The following is a 13,545-nucleotide window of genomic DNA, read 5'->3' on the forward strand; positions in this document are numbered from 1 at the left end:
GCGGAGAAGAGTCATACTGTTACGGAGGTCGGCACCAAAAGTCCTGGACAGCGCTAAAATACTTGGCACTCTTGGCATTCTTGGCACTTTCTGTATAGTTACATTTATTTAACGATAATGCTTTATATAATTACGTATATACTTATTAGCTCGCTCGACGAAGTCGTATAATTATATATTATCTCCTCTACGATCTTTTCTATACTCGTTATTATCTTTAAGATATATTATCTTTATAAATTATAATATATCTCGATATTCGCTCTATTTACTTTTAAATTCTCTTTTAAATAAATTTATAATTTTAATAATATAGCTATTATCTTTCGACTTTCTTATAAATTTCTAATATATCTTTTCGAGTAGTATAACGTTTTATTTATAGTTAATAAGACTTAGTAAGTATTTAAATTCGAGTTTTATTATTATAATTAATACTTTAAATATTAGATATATTAATAAAAGATAATTAAGATAGAGAATAGTAAGAAGATTTCTATTTATTATACTATATAAATAAGACTTATATATTAGAAGTCTTTATACTCTTTCTCTATTCCTTTATACTATAATTAATACTTTAATATTATTAATTATTACTATTATATATTCTATTAATATCGCTATTATATATATACTTCGTATATATACACTACGTCGCTATTATATAGAGCACTGGTACTCATTAAAATAAAGAATAATGATGCTATCCATGAGATTTGGAAGTATGCCAAGCACTCAGCCCTACCTGGACCCTTGTCTTGGCATGTCCAGGACTTTTGGTGCCGACCTCCGTACGGAGAATCCTCCACATAGGGCCACTAGGACCAATTAGGCCTTAGCGCGCCTATCACATAGATTAATAAACATCTTTCCACCACACCACATTTATGAGTCACATGATATTGATACCTAAACACATACTTTACCCTTGGAAAACAAGCAGCTTCATCTTTAATATAAACCCGAGGACCTCGACTCCCACAACGGTCTTCAACTTTTGACCATTGGACTTCGTCGAGATCCCTTCTTTGCTTGGTAGCCATCTTGTTTATTCTTAGCAACTTGAAGCCATCATCGGTGCATCATGGCAGATGCACTCACTCCCATCACGTCCAGATGTCAGTTCGGGCGGACAATGCGAGACACCCATTTCATGCTCGCACCTACTTACACACCTCTGAACCACGGCTCCTTTGGTACCTACCCTAAGCCCGTACAAAAGCGCTTGCACGAATGCCAGACATTGTCCGAAGCACGGCCCGACAACTTCCAACGCTATGACTATCCCGTAATGCTGGACAGATCTCGTGCCGCTATGGCTTCGTTCTTAAATGTTCCAGTTGATGAAGTAGTATTCGTGCCGAATGCCACTACAGCCATTAACGTTGTCTTGGAGAATCTGAGGTTCAAGAAGGGAGAAGTGATTCTGCATCTGAGTACTTTGTATGGGTCTGTGGCGAAGATGATAGAGTACATTCACGAAACCAGAGGTGTAGAAAGCGTCAATGTCGCGGTGGAATATCCGATTGATGACGATGTATTGGTTTCAAGGTTCCAAACGGCAATCAACGACGTCAAGGTTGGCAAGAGACGGAGAGTGGGGGTCGCAATCTTCGATACCATCTCAAGCCTGCCGGGCGTCAGAGTCCCTTGGGAGCGATTGGTGGAGGTGTGTCGGGAGGAGAACGTACTGAGTTTGGTTGACGGTGCTCATGGGGTTGGCCAAATAGATCTCGGGTTGTCGAAGGTGCAACCCGACTTCTTTACCAGCAACTGCCACAAGTGAGTTTGTCCTTCTCGCTTGCTGACTTAAATACACCTGGCACGAGATCTGATCAGAGGTGTCTGACACTGCGCCAGATGGCTATACGTACCCAGAGCATGTGCCGTCTTCCACGTCCCCAGAAGAAACCAACATTTGATCCGCACATCTCTACCAACTTCTCATGGCTTTGTGCCTAGGCCGCGAGGACCAGGCCACGAGATTATGAACCCCCTCATGAAGGATGCCTCTAGTACAAGCCCGTTTGCCTTGCTCTTTGAGTTTGTGGCGACACTAGACGTTAGTCCCTACCTCTGCATAGAAGAAGCTTTGCGCTTCAGGCGCGAGGTCTGCGGTGGAGAGGAAAAGATTATGAGGTATTGCGAGGAGATATCAAGTGAAGCTGGAAGACAAGCTGCCAAGATCCTCGGAACAGGTGTCATGGAGAACGGGACGAAAATGCTAACGAAATGCGCTTTCACGAACGTGCGATTACCATTGGAGATCGGAGATGGGCGGGAGCAGATACCAGAGAAGGACATGTATCTGGTCGCCGTCTGGATGACGGCGATGCTTGTGAGGGAGTCGGATATTTACTCGCCAGTGTTCTTCCATGCGAGAAGGTTTTGGACCAGGCTCAGTGGGCAGGTCTACCTTGACCTGGGTGATTTTGAGAAGGGAGCCAGGGCTCTGAAGACACTTTGTGAGCGTGCCAAGAGCGGGGAATACTTGCAGCAAAAGGCGAGACTCTGAGGGTGAGAATCCGGTCATCAACTACAGACTGGGCCTAGACCCAATGTGTAAACCAGTTATACGTACATCTGCATTATATGTGGATCACATAGTCAGGCCTGAGGAATTAAGGCAAGATCTTACAGTAGCCGGCCGTCATCTGGAGGCAAATCTACCACCTTTTTTCAGGGTCGTTGAGGAATGACCTTTCGTATGCAAGGGAATGCAAGGCACAGCAAGGGAGAGATTTAAAAGCGAGGCGGATCCAAAACGTTGGGAGCCAATCATTCTCCTACATTCTCCACAACCTTGCCTTTTGTCGCATCAAAAAGGAGCAAGCTGCAGCAGAAGTCTGGCCACCAACTATATTTAGAGACAAAATGCATCAAAAATGTGTACTGAAAATAAATGAAACAAGGCTGTCGGCACACAAAGTGGCGAAGGACTCAGCCTCACCCATCAGCCCAGAACGAGGATGCTTCGGATCCTTCCGCACGCTTGGACCAGCTCTTCTTGGCCTAGGCAGAAGCCCTGGAAGGACACTCAGACAGCGACGGTCATCATAACAATAAGCCGCATCAGCTCATATCCGCTTTCTTCCAGCGTCAGGGCCGGCTTGGACGTTGTCGAAACAAAAGGACCATCTACCCGTCTCGTCGCCCAGATGTGCGTCTCAGCTCCTGCCAGCAACTTTACACCACCACCCCTTCCCAAACGATCCTTCTGCTACCATTCCGCCATAATCCAACACATTGCCTGGGGTCAACCTTAACACTTGCCTGGCTCGTGACTCAGACCTAATGATCCCTAAGCTAGAGAACGCAGCCAAACATCCCGCAACCCCTTCCTCCTGGAAACCTTCCACAGACGCTTCTACCAGTCCTACCACCTCAGACTTTACACCTGCTGAGACCCCAACTAAATCCTCGAGCTCCAACTATCAAAGCATTGCAGACATCGACGCCGCAAGGATGGAGGAAACAACCGATAATACCAGCGCCAAGCAAGAAGGCAACGCCCTAGAGTCTGAAAGCCCAAAGGCCAAGGAAGATGCAAGCCCAAATAAGCCCGAGGGCCCATCTACATCGAAGGAATCTACTTCTACAAAACTTAAAGCCAAGAGGTCTACTTGCACGAAGCACGCCAAGGATTCCAAAAAGAAGACCAGGAAGCATTCCAAGCCTGTAGAGGCCGACAGCAGCAGCGATAGCGACGATTCATCCTCCGATAGCTCTAGCTCCAGCAGCTCAGACGATTCCTCGGACTCATCATCAGAGGAGGATGAGGCAGCCAAGAGAAAAAGAAAGAACAAGGCGAGAAAGGCGAAGAAGCTGAAGGCGAAGAAGAGAGCAAAGGCAAAGGCCAAAGCACAGGACACAGATTCCGACTCGGAGGTTGAGTCAAGCTCGTCGGAGGAGGAAAAGAAGAAGAGCAAAAAGAAAAAGCAGCTGAAAAAAAAGAAGCGGGCCAAGAAGAGCAAGGAGGTGGAAGAAGATGATGACGAAGAGGAGGATGATGATGAAGATGAAGATGGAGATGCTGAATTTTACAGGCAACAGTTGGCTCAGCTGCAAGCTATGAGCCTCAAACGACTGGGACGGGGTCGTGTGGGAAGAGGAAGCATCGGAGAGACCGTGAGCATCAGTGGCGAATTAGGGAAGAAAAGTGCTAAGGCAAAGGGAAAGCCGGGGAAAAGGTCGGTCTCTCGCGATCCACCCAGCTCCAAGTTCCAGAAAAGGGAATTATAGCTTCCGTCCCTCGTAAAGTCAGTCACGAATAGGGTGTTCGCTTCAAGAATGTGGAAAACTTTGCGCCGATCATGGCGGGAAGACACTCCCGCGGCTGAGCGTCACGACGTTCCGCTTCTTGTTTCCTGGTCTTTGAGCGCCAAAAATGTTTTCTGTGCTGACAGTCTATAGGGGCTCCAAAGTTGACTTTGTCCGCGTCGACCGAATATGGGATAGCAATCGGCACAACTATGTCCTCAAAGCCACAGCGGAGGATCCCGATCTTGGCGAGTATGACCAGTACGCTTTCCAAGTCCGTCGTATTTTTGATTGGGAGAACAAGTACATCAACACAGTTCTCGACATCAAGAGTAAGGCGCTCAAAGAGGCCTTGAAAGATGTCATGGATGAAGTCAAGGGTGTATCATTCGCGGAGGAGACGCCTGTGATCGACCCTAACATGATCTTTCTCTATCTTGAAGAGCTCCGGATTCACATGAAGAAGCTAAAAAAGAAAAGCAAAATGGAATCTAAGAAAGAGAAGAAGAACAAGAAGAAGTTCTCAGCGACGACCAAAACTAAGCATCTGAAGGTTCTCATCAAATATCTCGACAAGGATTATGCGGAGATCAAGAAGACGCTCTACCCCTTGTTGGACAACAATACCATCACCTTCGATCTCTTATGGGCATTGTTCAAGAGTAATGAAATCGCCTACTGTCCAACGTATGGCAGTCCAGATGAGCCTAGGGCCTTCAAGATTGAATATGCTAATTTGGTAAGAATCACAGATTATGTTAATCGTAGAAACATACTGACCATGTATCAAGCATTCTTCCTACGTGAAAGGCAAGTATTACAACATTGAAGGACGCTACCTAGAATACGATGGCAAGACCTTCGGTATGGGCTCGATGGAGATTGAGGTTGAGGAGTTCAAAGGCCCTCGCAAGATTTCTAACCTTGCCTGTTACCCACTCAAGTACCACAAAGATACCGATACTATGAAGAAACAGCTGATAGACCGTGGGAAGAAGTTTGTCAGCCTTAAGGGTATGCAGTATAAGTTCCACAAGGGCATGGCATTTTTCAAGAAGAAGAGGCAATACATCAAAGTCAATATCAACGGCAGGATTATGGTAGACCCCGCCATCCACCGAAGGATCAATCCCAATTACCCTATCTCCACCGTCAAGGCTGGGGACCCTGATATCCTCGATGACTCCGAAGGCGAAGAAAGCGATGCAGGCAGTTGCACCGATTGCCAACAGAGCTCCTCGGACGATGAAGGCACCGGCCAGAGAGCTGGAGATCAGTTCAGCGAGACAGACCGGTCAGTAATTAAGTACAAACTGATCAAGGATGAGGATGACAGATACACGGTCGTGGAATTTGAGGTGGATCCTGACGGCAACGAGATGCAAAAGGAGGATATCGAAGAGATCCCGGGTCAAGAAGCTACGATCGAGCGCGAATTCACAGAGGAGGAATTCCTCATCGCTAGCCCTGTCGTTCTTGGCTTCGCTTTCAGCGAAAAGCTGTGGCTCGAGTTCAGTGTGTCGGGTATCAACGAGATCGACTGGAATGAGGGTGCCTTCCACTCGCTCATGCTGCCAGACAACCAGAAGGCCATTGTCAAGGCTTTGGTCGAATCGCATACTTTCGAAGCGAGCCGCAATATCGACGATGTGATTCAAGGTATTTCTATCGCCACATACTGTTTTCTTACACACAACGCGCTGCTAACATCTATTTAGGCAAGGGTCGCGGTCTCGTCGCTGTTCTTCACGGTCCTCCTGGCACTGGTAAAACCCTGACCGCAGAAGGCATTGCTGAGCTGCTAAAACGGCCGCTTTACATGGTCTCTACGGGAGAGTTAGGTACTAGGCCGGATCAACTGGAGATCGAGCTCAACAAGATCCTTGATGTCGCTCACTCATGGGGCGCGGTGCTGTTGCTAGATGAGGCAGACGTCTTCTTAGGTATGCCTCACAACTGACTCCTTTCGGAATAATCAGCTCATGTATGACTATAGAGGCTCGTCAGCCCCAAGACGTTGCCAGGAATGCACTCGTCAGCATCTTCCTTCGACTCTTGGAATACTTCCAAGGCATCCTCTTCTTGACGACCAACCGCGTCGAAACCTTCGATCCTGCCTTCCAATCCCGCATTCACGTTGCTCTCCGCTATGGCGAACTTACTACCAAGGCCAAGAACAGTGTGTGGAAAACCTTCCTAGGCAAGGTCAAGGCTATCGGTGGCGGCGTTGAGGTTGTTGACTTCTCGGCCGATGATTATGACCGGCTTGCCAGGCGCCAGCTTAATGGTCGACAGGTATGTGTCTTGTGCTCCCATGAGACTCTGGGTGCGTGGCTAACATGCTGCAACAGATCAAAAATGCGGTGCGCACAGCTCAAGCTCTTGCGGTCAACGAGAAAAAACCGCTCGCTATGGAACACATCATCAAGGTGCTCGATGTTGCGGAGACCTTCGAGAGAGATTTGAAGGGTGGACCGGGCTATGTGGAGGCGATGAGGAGTTATCATTAGTTGGAGGAAAGATTGAGGAGATGTCCGCAGAGCGGGAGTGATATCAAGGAGCGGGTGTCACACTTTCTACGAATCTATCGGAAGCATCACGGTTCAACAACGGCGCTATCTGAAATCGGGTTGCAAGGTCACGGGAGCATGCATGTCCCTCGAGCGGTATTTAGCGTGCGGTCAGTATTCGGTACTACATAGCAAACCTGCTCTCTCATCGGCTGTCAGGGTTTCCGCAAGAACGAGAGTCACCGCAACCGGGCACGGCAAAGTGGACTGACTACTCACATGTTCAACCACGCACCTGTTGCATGTGCAAAACAAGCAAACAAACAAACAAACAATCTCAATCCCTGCTCCTTCATCTTCGATTCTTTTTCCGCAATTACATGTAAATACCGTACCTTAGGGCTACTCGTACTAGCGCCCATCTTAGCGTATCTTACCTTATGTTACAAGACCGTCAGACAAAGGAAAGGCGTATCCCTACTTCCCATACCTCACAAGTCAGAACACTGTAAATGGCCACGACTCAAACACGATCGTATCCCTTCCTGCCGCTCTGCGGCCTATGTGTCGGACTCGTATGGGACTCGGGTCGGTTTCCCCGTGAGATCCGTATGGATGGCAAATATTTCCCTCTGTCCTGCGGCCCCGATTTCTAACCATCCGCGCTACTACCATCTAGAGCTCCGCGGGACGGGGAGTCATCGGTTCGCCTTGACGGTGGGGCTTGGCTCGAGATGGGCAAGCGTGGTCGCCGATGGGTTGGTGCCGGTCCGGAGATGATGCTGTAGATGTAAGATTTGGCGGAATGTGGGGATTGAGTATGATGGGCTTGGATGCGGCTGGGTTGGTGAATACATTTGCGTAATCAAGTTTGCTCGAGTGTCTGTGTCGGATGCCTGTGTCGAATGCCGGTATCGGGGAATTGATCTAAATCCTCTGACCAACGGGCTAATGCGAGCGGGAGATGGTTGTGGATAGTTTCAAGGAACCTGAGGGTTTGGAAATTCCCTCGATTTTATCCGCGTTACTTTCTCTCCTCTTCACGTTCCTAGTACCCAGTGGGGTATACTCCCAGGGGACTCTATACCGCTATGGGTTGATACGGTAGAGGTCTAGATTGATTCTTTGGTGCCGAATAACATGTTGATGCTTGCGCGAAGCTTCGTTGTATCAGTAGTCCTTCTAGTGACACATGCTCCACAACACAATCTTTGCCACTATGGCTCAACACGATATTATCCAACACAAGATTTGGTACTACATGTTGCCCATTCTTTTCTTTCCCAACGTCTCTCACTTCTTACTCCCTATCCTTCATAACACCTTCAAACCTATCTTCACAAATAATCGATCCAAGACTCCCCTCTCCCTGCACCATGCCAAATCGGAACCTCTCCCACTCTTCCGAAACCCCAGCAGAAACCCACAACTGGCTCAACCGATCAACGACCCGTACAATCGGAAGACGCCTCCTCAACGAGCCCAACCCCAGCCCTCGACGGCGCGAGCTCACAGAGGCCGAGCCGAGCTCGCGTATCCGGCTGATGCGACAACTACCATACTGCGATAGATACCCACACCATCTTCCACTACGACTCCAAGGCCTTCGAGTCTTTCACTCCGGAGTATCGAGCCATACTGACGGCGGACGGCGCCAGACTTGGCGAGTACCTATCTCGATTACAGTCGCTCGATGCTGGAGCGCGATGCTGAAGAAGCGGGGATGATTGGTCGTGTTTAAGGAAAAGTCCTGGGAAGGTGGGAGGTTGGGGATCGGGTGGTTGAGGGTCGGGAACGAGGGTTTTGTGGGTGTGAGAAGCGGGAGCGGGAGGCGAAGGTGCGTGAGCGAGAGGAAGCGGATGCGAGGGAGATGAGGGGTCGTGATAAGTGGGAGAGGGAAGCACGGGAATGAGAGGAGGAGAAGGTTCCTGCTCGAGAGATGCGGGCTCGTAATCATCGTGAGAGACAGGCCCGTGAGCGGCAAGACTGGTAATATGTTCGGGAAATAGAGCAATTGGCTTGGGAGACGCGGAAAAGCGAAGCGCGTGACCACCAGCGATTCCACGGTTCACGATAGGGTGTACCTACTGCAAGATGTCGGGACTTTGAAGGACCACCACAGGGTCAGGACTCTAGTCGTTCCAGCACGGTGCAAACAAATCATAACCGACAGAAGTCTACTCCACCACGGCATGCCCAGAGCCCGAATGCTCCATCAAATCGTCCCCAAACAAAAACAGCGTCCACGCAAACTAATCCGAAGATACCGAACGGTCGACAGCAACCGCAGCCTCACACGAAGCAAGCATCACACTCTCTCAAAACAGATGTCCCTGCCGGAGCACCACCCAAATCAGAACCACATTGGGCCAAAAAGTGGTCTCCTCCGTCGCCGATAGAAGACCAGATGCGCGATCAGGCCGGTGTTCCGCTGGAGTGGGATGACAGGACCGCTTGGGTTGCGGTTGGGAATCCGGAACATTGGTCCGAGGCACTGGGGAATTGTGACGGGGCGGGTTTCTAGACAGTTGGCTTTTTAACAAGGTAGGATCTAGCTAGGTAAAAAATCACAAAGTTCTTGACGATACTGAGAGGTGTGTCTAGCTGTGAAATTCGTTGTATGGTATAAACATCATGCCTTTCGTACGTGTCTATCGGATCTCCATGTGTGGGAAGGTGGAAGTGTGTGTTTATGATATGAAAAAATGAGGTATGAAGAACAGTGAGTGTACAATATTCCTGAATCTTTTTACTACCAGTGTTACCAACTATTAATTCGTAAAATCCGAGACAGGTCCCGAAAGTTGAACTGCCAAGATCAATCCAATCCCCAGCGCAGCAAACCGAATCATATCGGATCGGAATGGGGTAAACATCAGGAATTCGCCACTCGGGCGCGAGCTCCGCAGCCAGAAATCAAAGACCTAAGCGAGCACTGCCACCTCCTGCGATCCCTATCTAGCAACGGCCGAAACATGAACACAAGCTACTCTACCCACCGGTTACATTGGACGAGAGTAAGTAAGAAAAGGATGGATGCTTCTTTGACAGATTCGCACGGCTGGAAAGGAATCAGGCGCGAACATCTGATATCGGTTCGTTTTCAACGCGATGGAGCGAAGTCCAGTCACCCGCACTTGGCCGCTGGGGCTGAGCTCCCGGTTCTGGAGTACAGGGTCGGAATGAATTGGGGGTTGTCGTTGGCGAGGAACATGTCTTCCTTGCTGATCATGTCAGCATCCGCGGGATGTCATGCACTGCGTAGAGGAAAGTCCAGCTGCCACTTTACAAAGCGCCACGCCTGCCGATGACCTTTGTGAGCGCATTGGTTTTGTTTGGCTGGTGGGGACTTCTACCGTGTTCCATTATCTACTCTTTGTTGCTTTTTGGGTTTGTTGTTGGGTTGGCTTTGGATATCAGAAGTCCTTTTCGCCCACACCGACCGTACTCTTCGGTATAGTTTGATTTCTGAGTTTTCCAGTGCGTGTTGTAGATTGTATAGATCGATATATATCTATATAGCCTTCTTATTCCAAACTTTCCACTGGATGTAACACACTCTGCTGTAACACACTTTGCTAAAGTTCGTCTCATGATTTTGGCATCTCCAACACCCAGAAATCCGGACCGTCGACCCAGGAAAAATCTCCTCCACCATGAACACACGTACCCGACACCATGACTCCCCGACCCTTTGCAGATTCGGGCAGGATATTTTCGACAACATCTTCCACAATCCCTGCTCCTCTTTCCTACATCCACAGAGATTCCATCATTCTCCACCGGCACAGCCTACTCTCCAACAAATCCAGCCACTCAACCCCGCAAACACTTCAACTTCGGAACCATGCCCGGGCGCATGCGGATGATTGACGCGGAGACCCTTCGCGACGAGATTCGGGAGAATCCGAAATCGACCCGGTGGGTGAGTAAGCGGGGCGTCGTGCGGAAGAAGCAGGGGGGTGGCAAGGGGAAGGGTGATGCGGTTGATGAAGGCCAGGCTCGAGAGAGGTGTGCACGGGACGGGTACGAGAGGGAGAAGCATCGGAGAGAGATGTCTGAGATAGATGCGCTTGCTTGGAAGATGCATGCGCGGGAGATGTACGAGAGAGAGAAGCATCAGGGAGAGATGTCTGAGATAGACGCGCTTGCTAGGAAGATGCATGCACGAGACATGTACGAGAGGGAGAAGCATCAGAGAGAGATGTCTGAGATAGACGCGCATGCTAGGAAGATGCATGCGCGGGCGATGCATGACAGGCAGGTGCACACGCAGGAGTTGTATGAGAGCGAGAAGCGTGAGAGGGAAAAGCTTGAGAGCGAAAAGCTTGAGAGAGACTTACGCGCTCGGGAGATTCATGCGCGAGAGATGCACGACAAACAGACGCTTGGCCGAGATTATGAGAGACACATGAATGAGAGAGACATGCCTGAAATGGGGGAGGAGAAATCACCCTCCCCTCCGACCACGGTCGCAGTTCTGACCCACACCACCACGCTGACTACGAAGACGACTACGATCTCTCCCACCAGCCTCATCGCGGAGCCAGACCATCTCGTCGTCGTAGTCGTCACGATGACGATGAAAACGACCCGGAGGTGCTTTTCGCACCCTTTCGTCGCTTACGGCCTCCCAATCCTTCATTTCGCCAGCCAGCCAACCGGAACCGAGGACCATATGATACGGGACTTCCGGCCCCTGACTCTCAATCGGCGCGCCTACCTCCCAAGCCTCAGCGATATCAGGAGTAACCACTGCCCAAAGCAAGGCAAACACCCCGCGCTAAGTCTCATTCGCGCACAGAAACCCCTCAGCAGGAACAACCAGTATGGCGTAATGAGTGGACATCTCTTGCTCTCGATGTTGATCCCATGACAGGAGCTGGTCGGGCTTGAGACCGGAAGAAAATACGGCACGCGACGGGGAATCCTGACTTCTGGTAGCCGCGCTCTCGGAGACCGGGCGGTGGTGGGAGGGTAGAGTCTGTTGCTGGATTTGGAGTAAAGAGCGATTTTGGGCGGGGATTGGGATGGGCGGGTGTTTCTTGCGTAGGTGGAAGGCCAGAGTAATGTGGATTTTCTAGGTTGGTAATGTTCTGATTTGGTAGAAAATCATCATTTGCCATTAAATACCATAAGTTTCTTACGAGGGTGAAGAGTTTTATTGTGCTTACCCAGACCCTCTCGACATCTCTCCACGGATATGCTAATCTCCACCGGTTCACTTTCACATACTTCACACCGGTTCCCATACTACGCGTTGATCAATTCCAGCCCCGTCACCCCACTAGGGGTACTCGGGCACGCCGGATCCACAGCATAACCACTCCTTACCCCAGCCGCCTCCCTCCAACCCCCCGTCATCTCATCACAGCACACGGTTCTATTCGGCGCCTGTACACCCAGTGGACTCTTCTCGCTCGGATCCTCAAACACAACACCGTCTGTCGAAAGACAGCACGCGGGCGACACATACGTGCAATTACACGGACACTCAAGCGCTAAACCCGGGTATGACCGATCAGGTACGGCAAGGATTTCCAACGTGGTGTTCGTCCAAGTGGTGCCGTTCGTCCAAGTGGTCGCGTTAGCCGTGGTGTTGGCGAGGAGACAGCGATCGCGACAGGTGTTGGGTCCAAGCGCTTGGCTGGCGGCAACGGAGTCGCTAAGCTCCGTCACTAATTGGCAGCAGAAGGCTCGGAAGGATGGGTCGATGGGCGGGTCGTCGGGGAGGGGGGAGCTCGAAGTGCAGAGGTAGTTGTTGGTTGTGTCGCAGTCGGATGGGTGGGAGCAGGGCACTTCGCATTGTTGCGCGGCGGGAGGTTGGGGGTCACTCGATCCGCCTTGTCCGGCGTCTCCTTGGCCTTCGGGGGCCCATTCGCCCGTCTTTTGTGTCTTGGATGGCCGTTGGTCGTCGGCCCCGTCGTCGTCGTCAGTATCTTGACATTCGGCATTTCCCTCGGCGTCGGTCGTACATGCGAATTTGATGTCGAGGAGTTGCTGGAATCGGGAGTTGGGACCATAGACGAAGACCCCCAGTGAGGCGTCTTCACCAGTTCCAAGGTCGCCTGGGTAATGTTTAGCCAGACAAATCTTTCGAATATGTAACGCGATTTACCGGTTTCTACCCATCCTCCGATACCTTGGTCTTCAACACAGTTGAACATAACATCCTGCATGTTTACGAGCAGAGTGTCCCAATCTTCTGTTGCAAAAATAGGCATATGTCGTCTTTCGAGTTGCATGATAGTGATAGTGCATGTGCCTATGTATCTTAGCAGAAGACTTCGAACGAGTGGGCTAGTGACGAGACCATGTGACTTACCGTTTGTCCGAGCCACTGGAAGTTGGACGAGTTCGGGGTCATAGTTCGCGCCGTACACACTATTGAAATCTGCCAGCCGGCCAATACCCACAAAAGTAGCCGGACGATAATTTACCTTGTCAGCAGGCTGCGCAGCTTCCCAAGCGTTCTGGTACCGTTCCATTTCGTCATAGGCGTCATCACAATCTGCGAAGATAGGTTTGCCGTACATGTATTCGTTGCATCGATACAGATCATAGAGCGGAGGATCGTCTTCTTCGACCAAGTCACCGGACGCTGTGGTGCTAATCTTACATTGAGGATTTGGGGGATAGCTCGGGACGGGCCCAACTACTTCGTCCTCTCCTATATCTACAACACAGGCAGGCCTTTGGACAGCAGGGGGTTGGGGCTCGTCTGGTGCGATGTTTGTACAATGGCAGTTAAAGCAGGCCCTGCGGAGGTAGC

General features: G+C 50.1%; 4 protein-coding genes across 4 annotated transcripts; 3 read left to right on the plus strand and 1 right to left on the minus strand.

Moving 5' to 3' along the window:
• Window positions 1-1,087: 1,087 nt before the first annotated feature.
• Window positions 1,088-2,518, plus strand: HO133_002931 (uncharacterized protein; the record flags this gene model as incomplete). Its single annotated transcript, XM_037293855.1, has 2 exons — window positions 1,088-1,785; window positions 1,864-2,518. The coding sequence occupies 2 exons, from the start codon at window positions 1,088-1,090 to the stop codon at window positions 2,516-2,518; spliced, it is 1,353 nt and encodes a 450-aa protein (XP_037149933.1).
• A 779-nt stretch (window positions 2,519-3,297) lies between these two features.
• On the plus strand, window positions 3,298-6,773 carry HO133_002932 (uncharacterized protein; the record flags this gene model as incomplete). Its single annotated transcript, XM_037293856.1, has 6 exons — window positions 3,298-4,193; window positions 4,417-5,002; window positions 5,055-5,922; window positions 5,982-6,206; window positions 6,260-6,558; window positions 6,615-6,773. The coding sequence occupies 6 exons, from the start codon at window positions 3,298-3,300 to the stop codon at window positions 6,771-6,773; spliced, it is 3,033 nt and encodes a 1,010-aa protein (XP_037149934.1).
• Window positions 6,774-10,620: 3,847 nt separating this feature from the next.
• On the plus strand, window positions 10,621-11,669 carry HO133_002933 (uncharacterized protein; the record flags this gene model as incomplete). Its single annotated transcript, XM_037293857.1, has 2 exons — window positions 10,621-11,521; window positions 11,578-11,669. The coding sequence occupies 2 exons, from the start codon at window positions 10,621-10,623 to the stop codon at window positions 11,667-11,669; spliced, it is 993 nt and encodes a 330-aa protein (XP_037149935.1).
• A 357-nt stretch (window positions 11,670-12,026) lies between these two features.
• Window positions 12,027-13,261, minus strand: HO133_002934 (uncharacterized protein; the record flags this gene model as incomplete). The annotated part of the gene is made up of 3 exons (XM_037293858.1): window positions 12,027-12,841; window positions 12,892-13,038; window positions 13,099-13,261. 3 exons carry the CDS (start codon window positions 13,259-13,261, stop codon window positions 12,027-12,029), a joined length of 1,125 nt encoding a protein of 374 aa, XP_037149936.1.
• Window positions 13,262-13,545: the final 284 nt, after the last annotated feature.

This window comes from Letharia lupina, assembly GCF_014066315.1.
Source record: "Letharia lupina isolate WasteWater1 chromosome Unknown contig_16, whole genome shotgun sequence".
Classification (NCBI taxonomy): domain Eukaryota; kingdom Fungi; phylum Ascomycota; class Lecanoromycetes; order Lecanorales; family Parmeliaceae; genus Letharia; species Letharia lupina.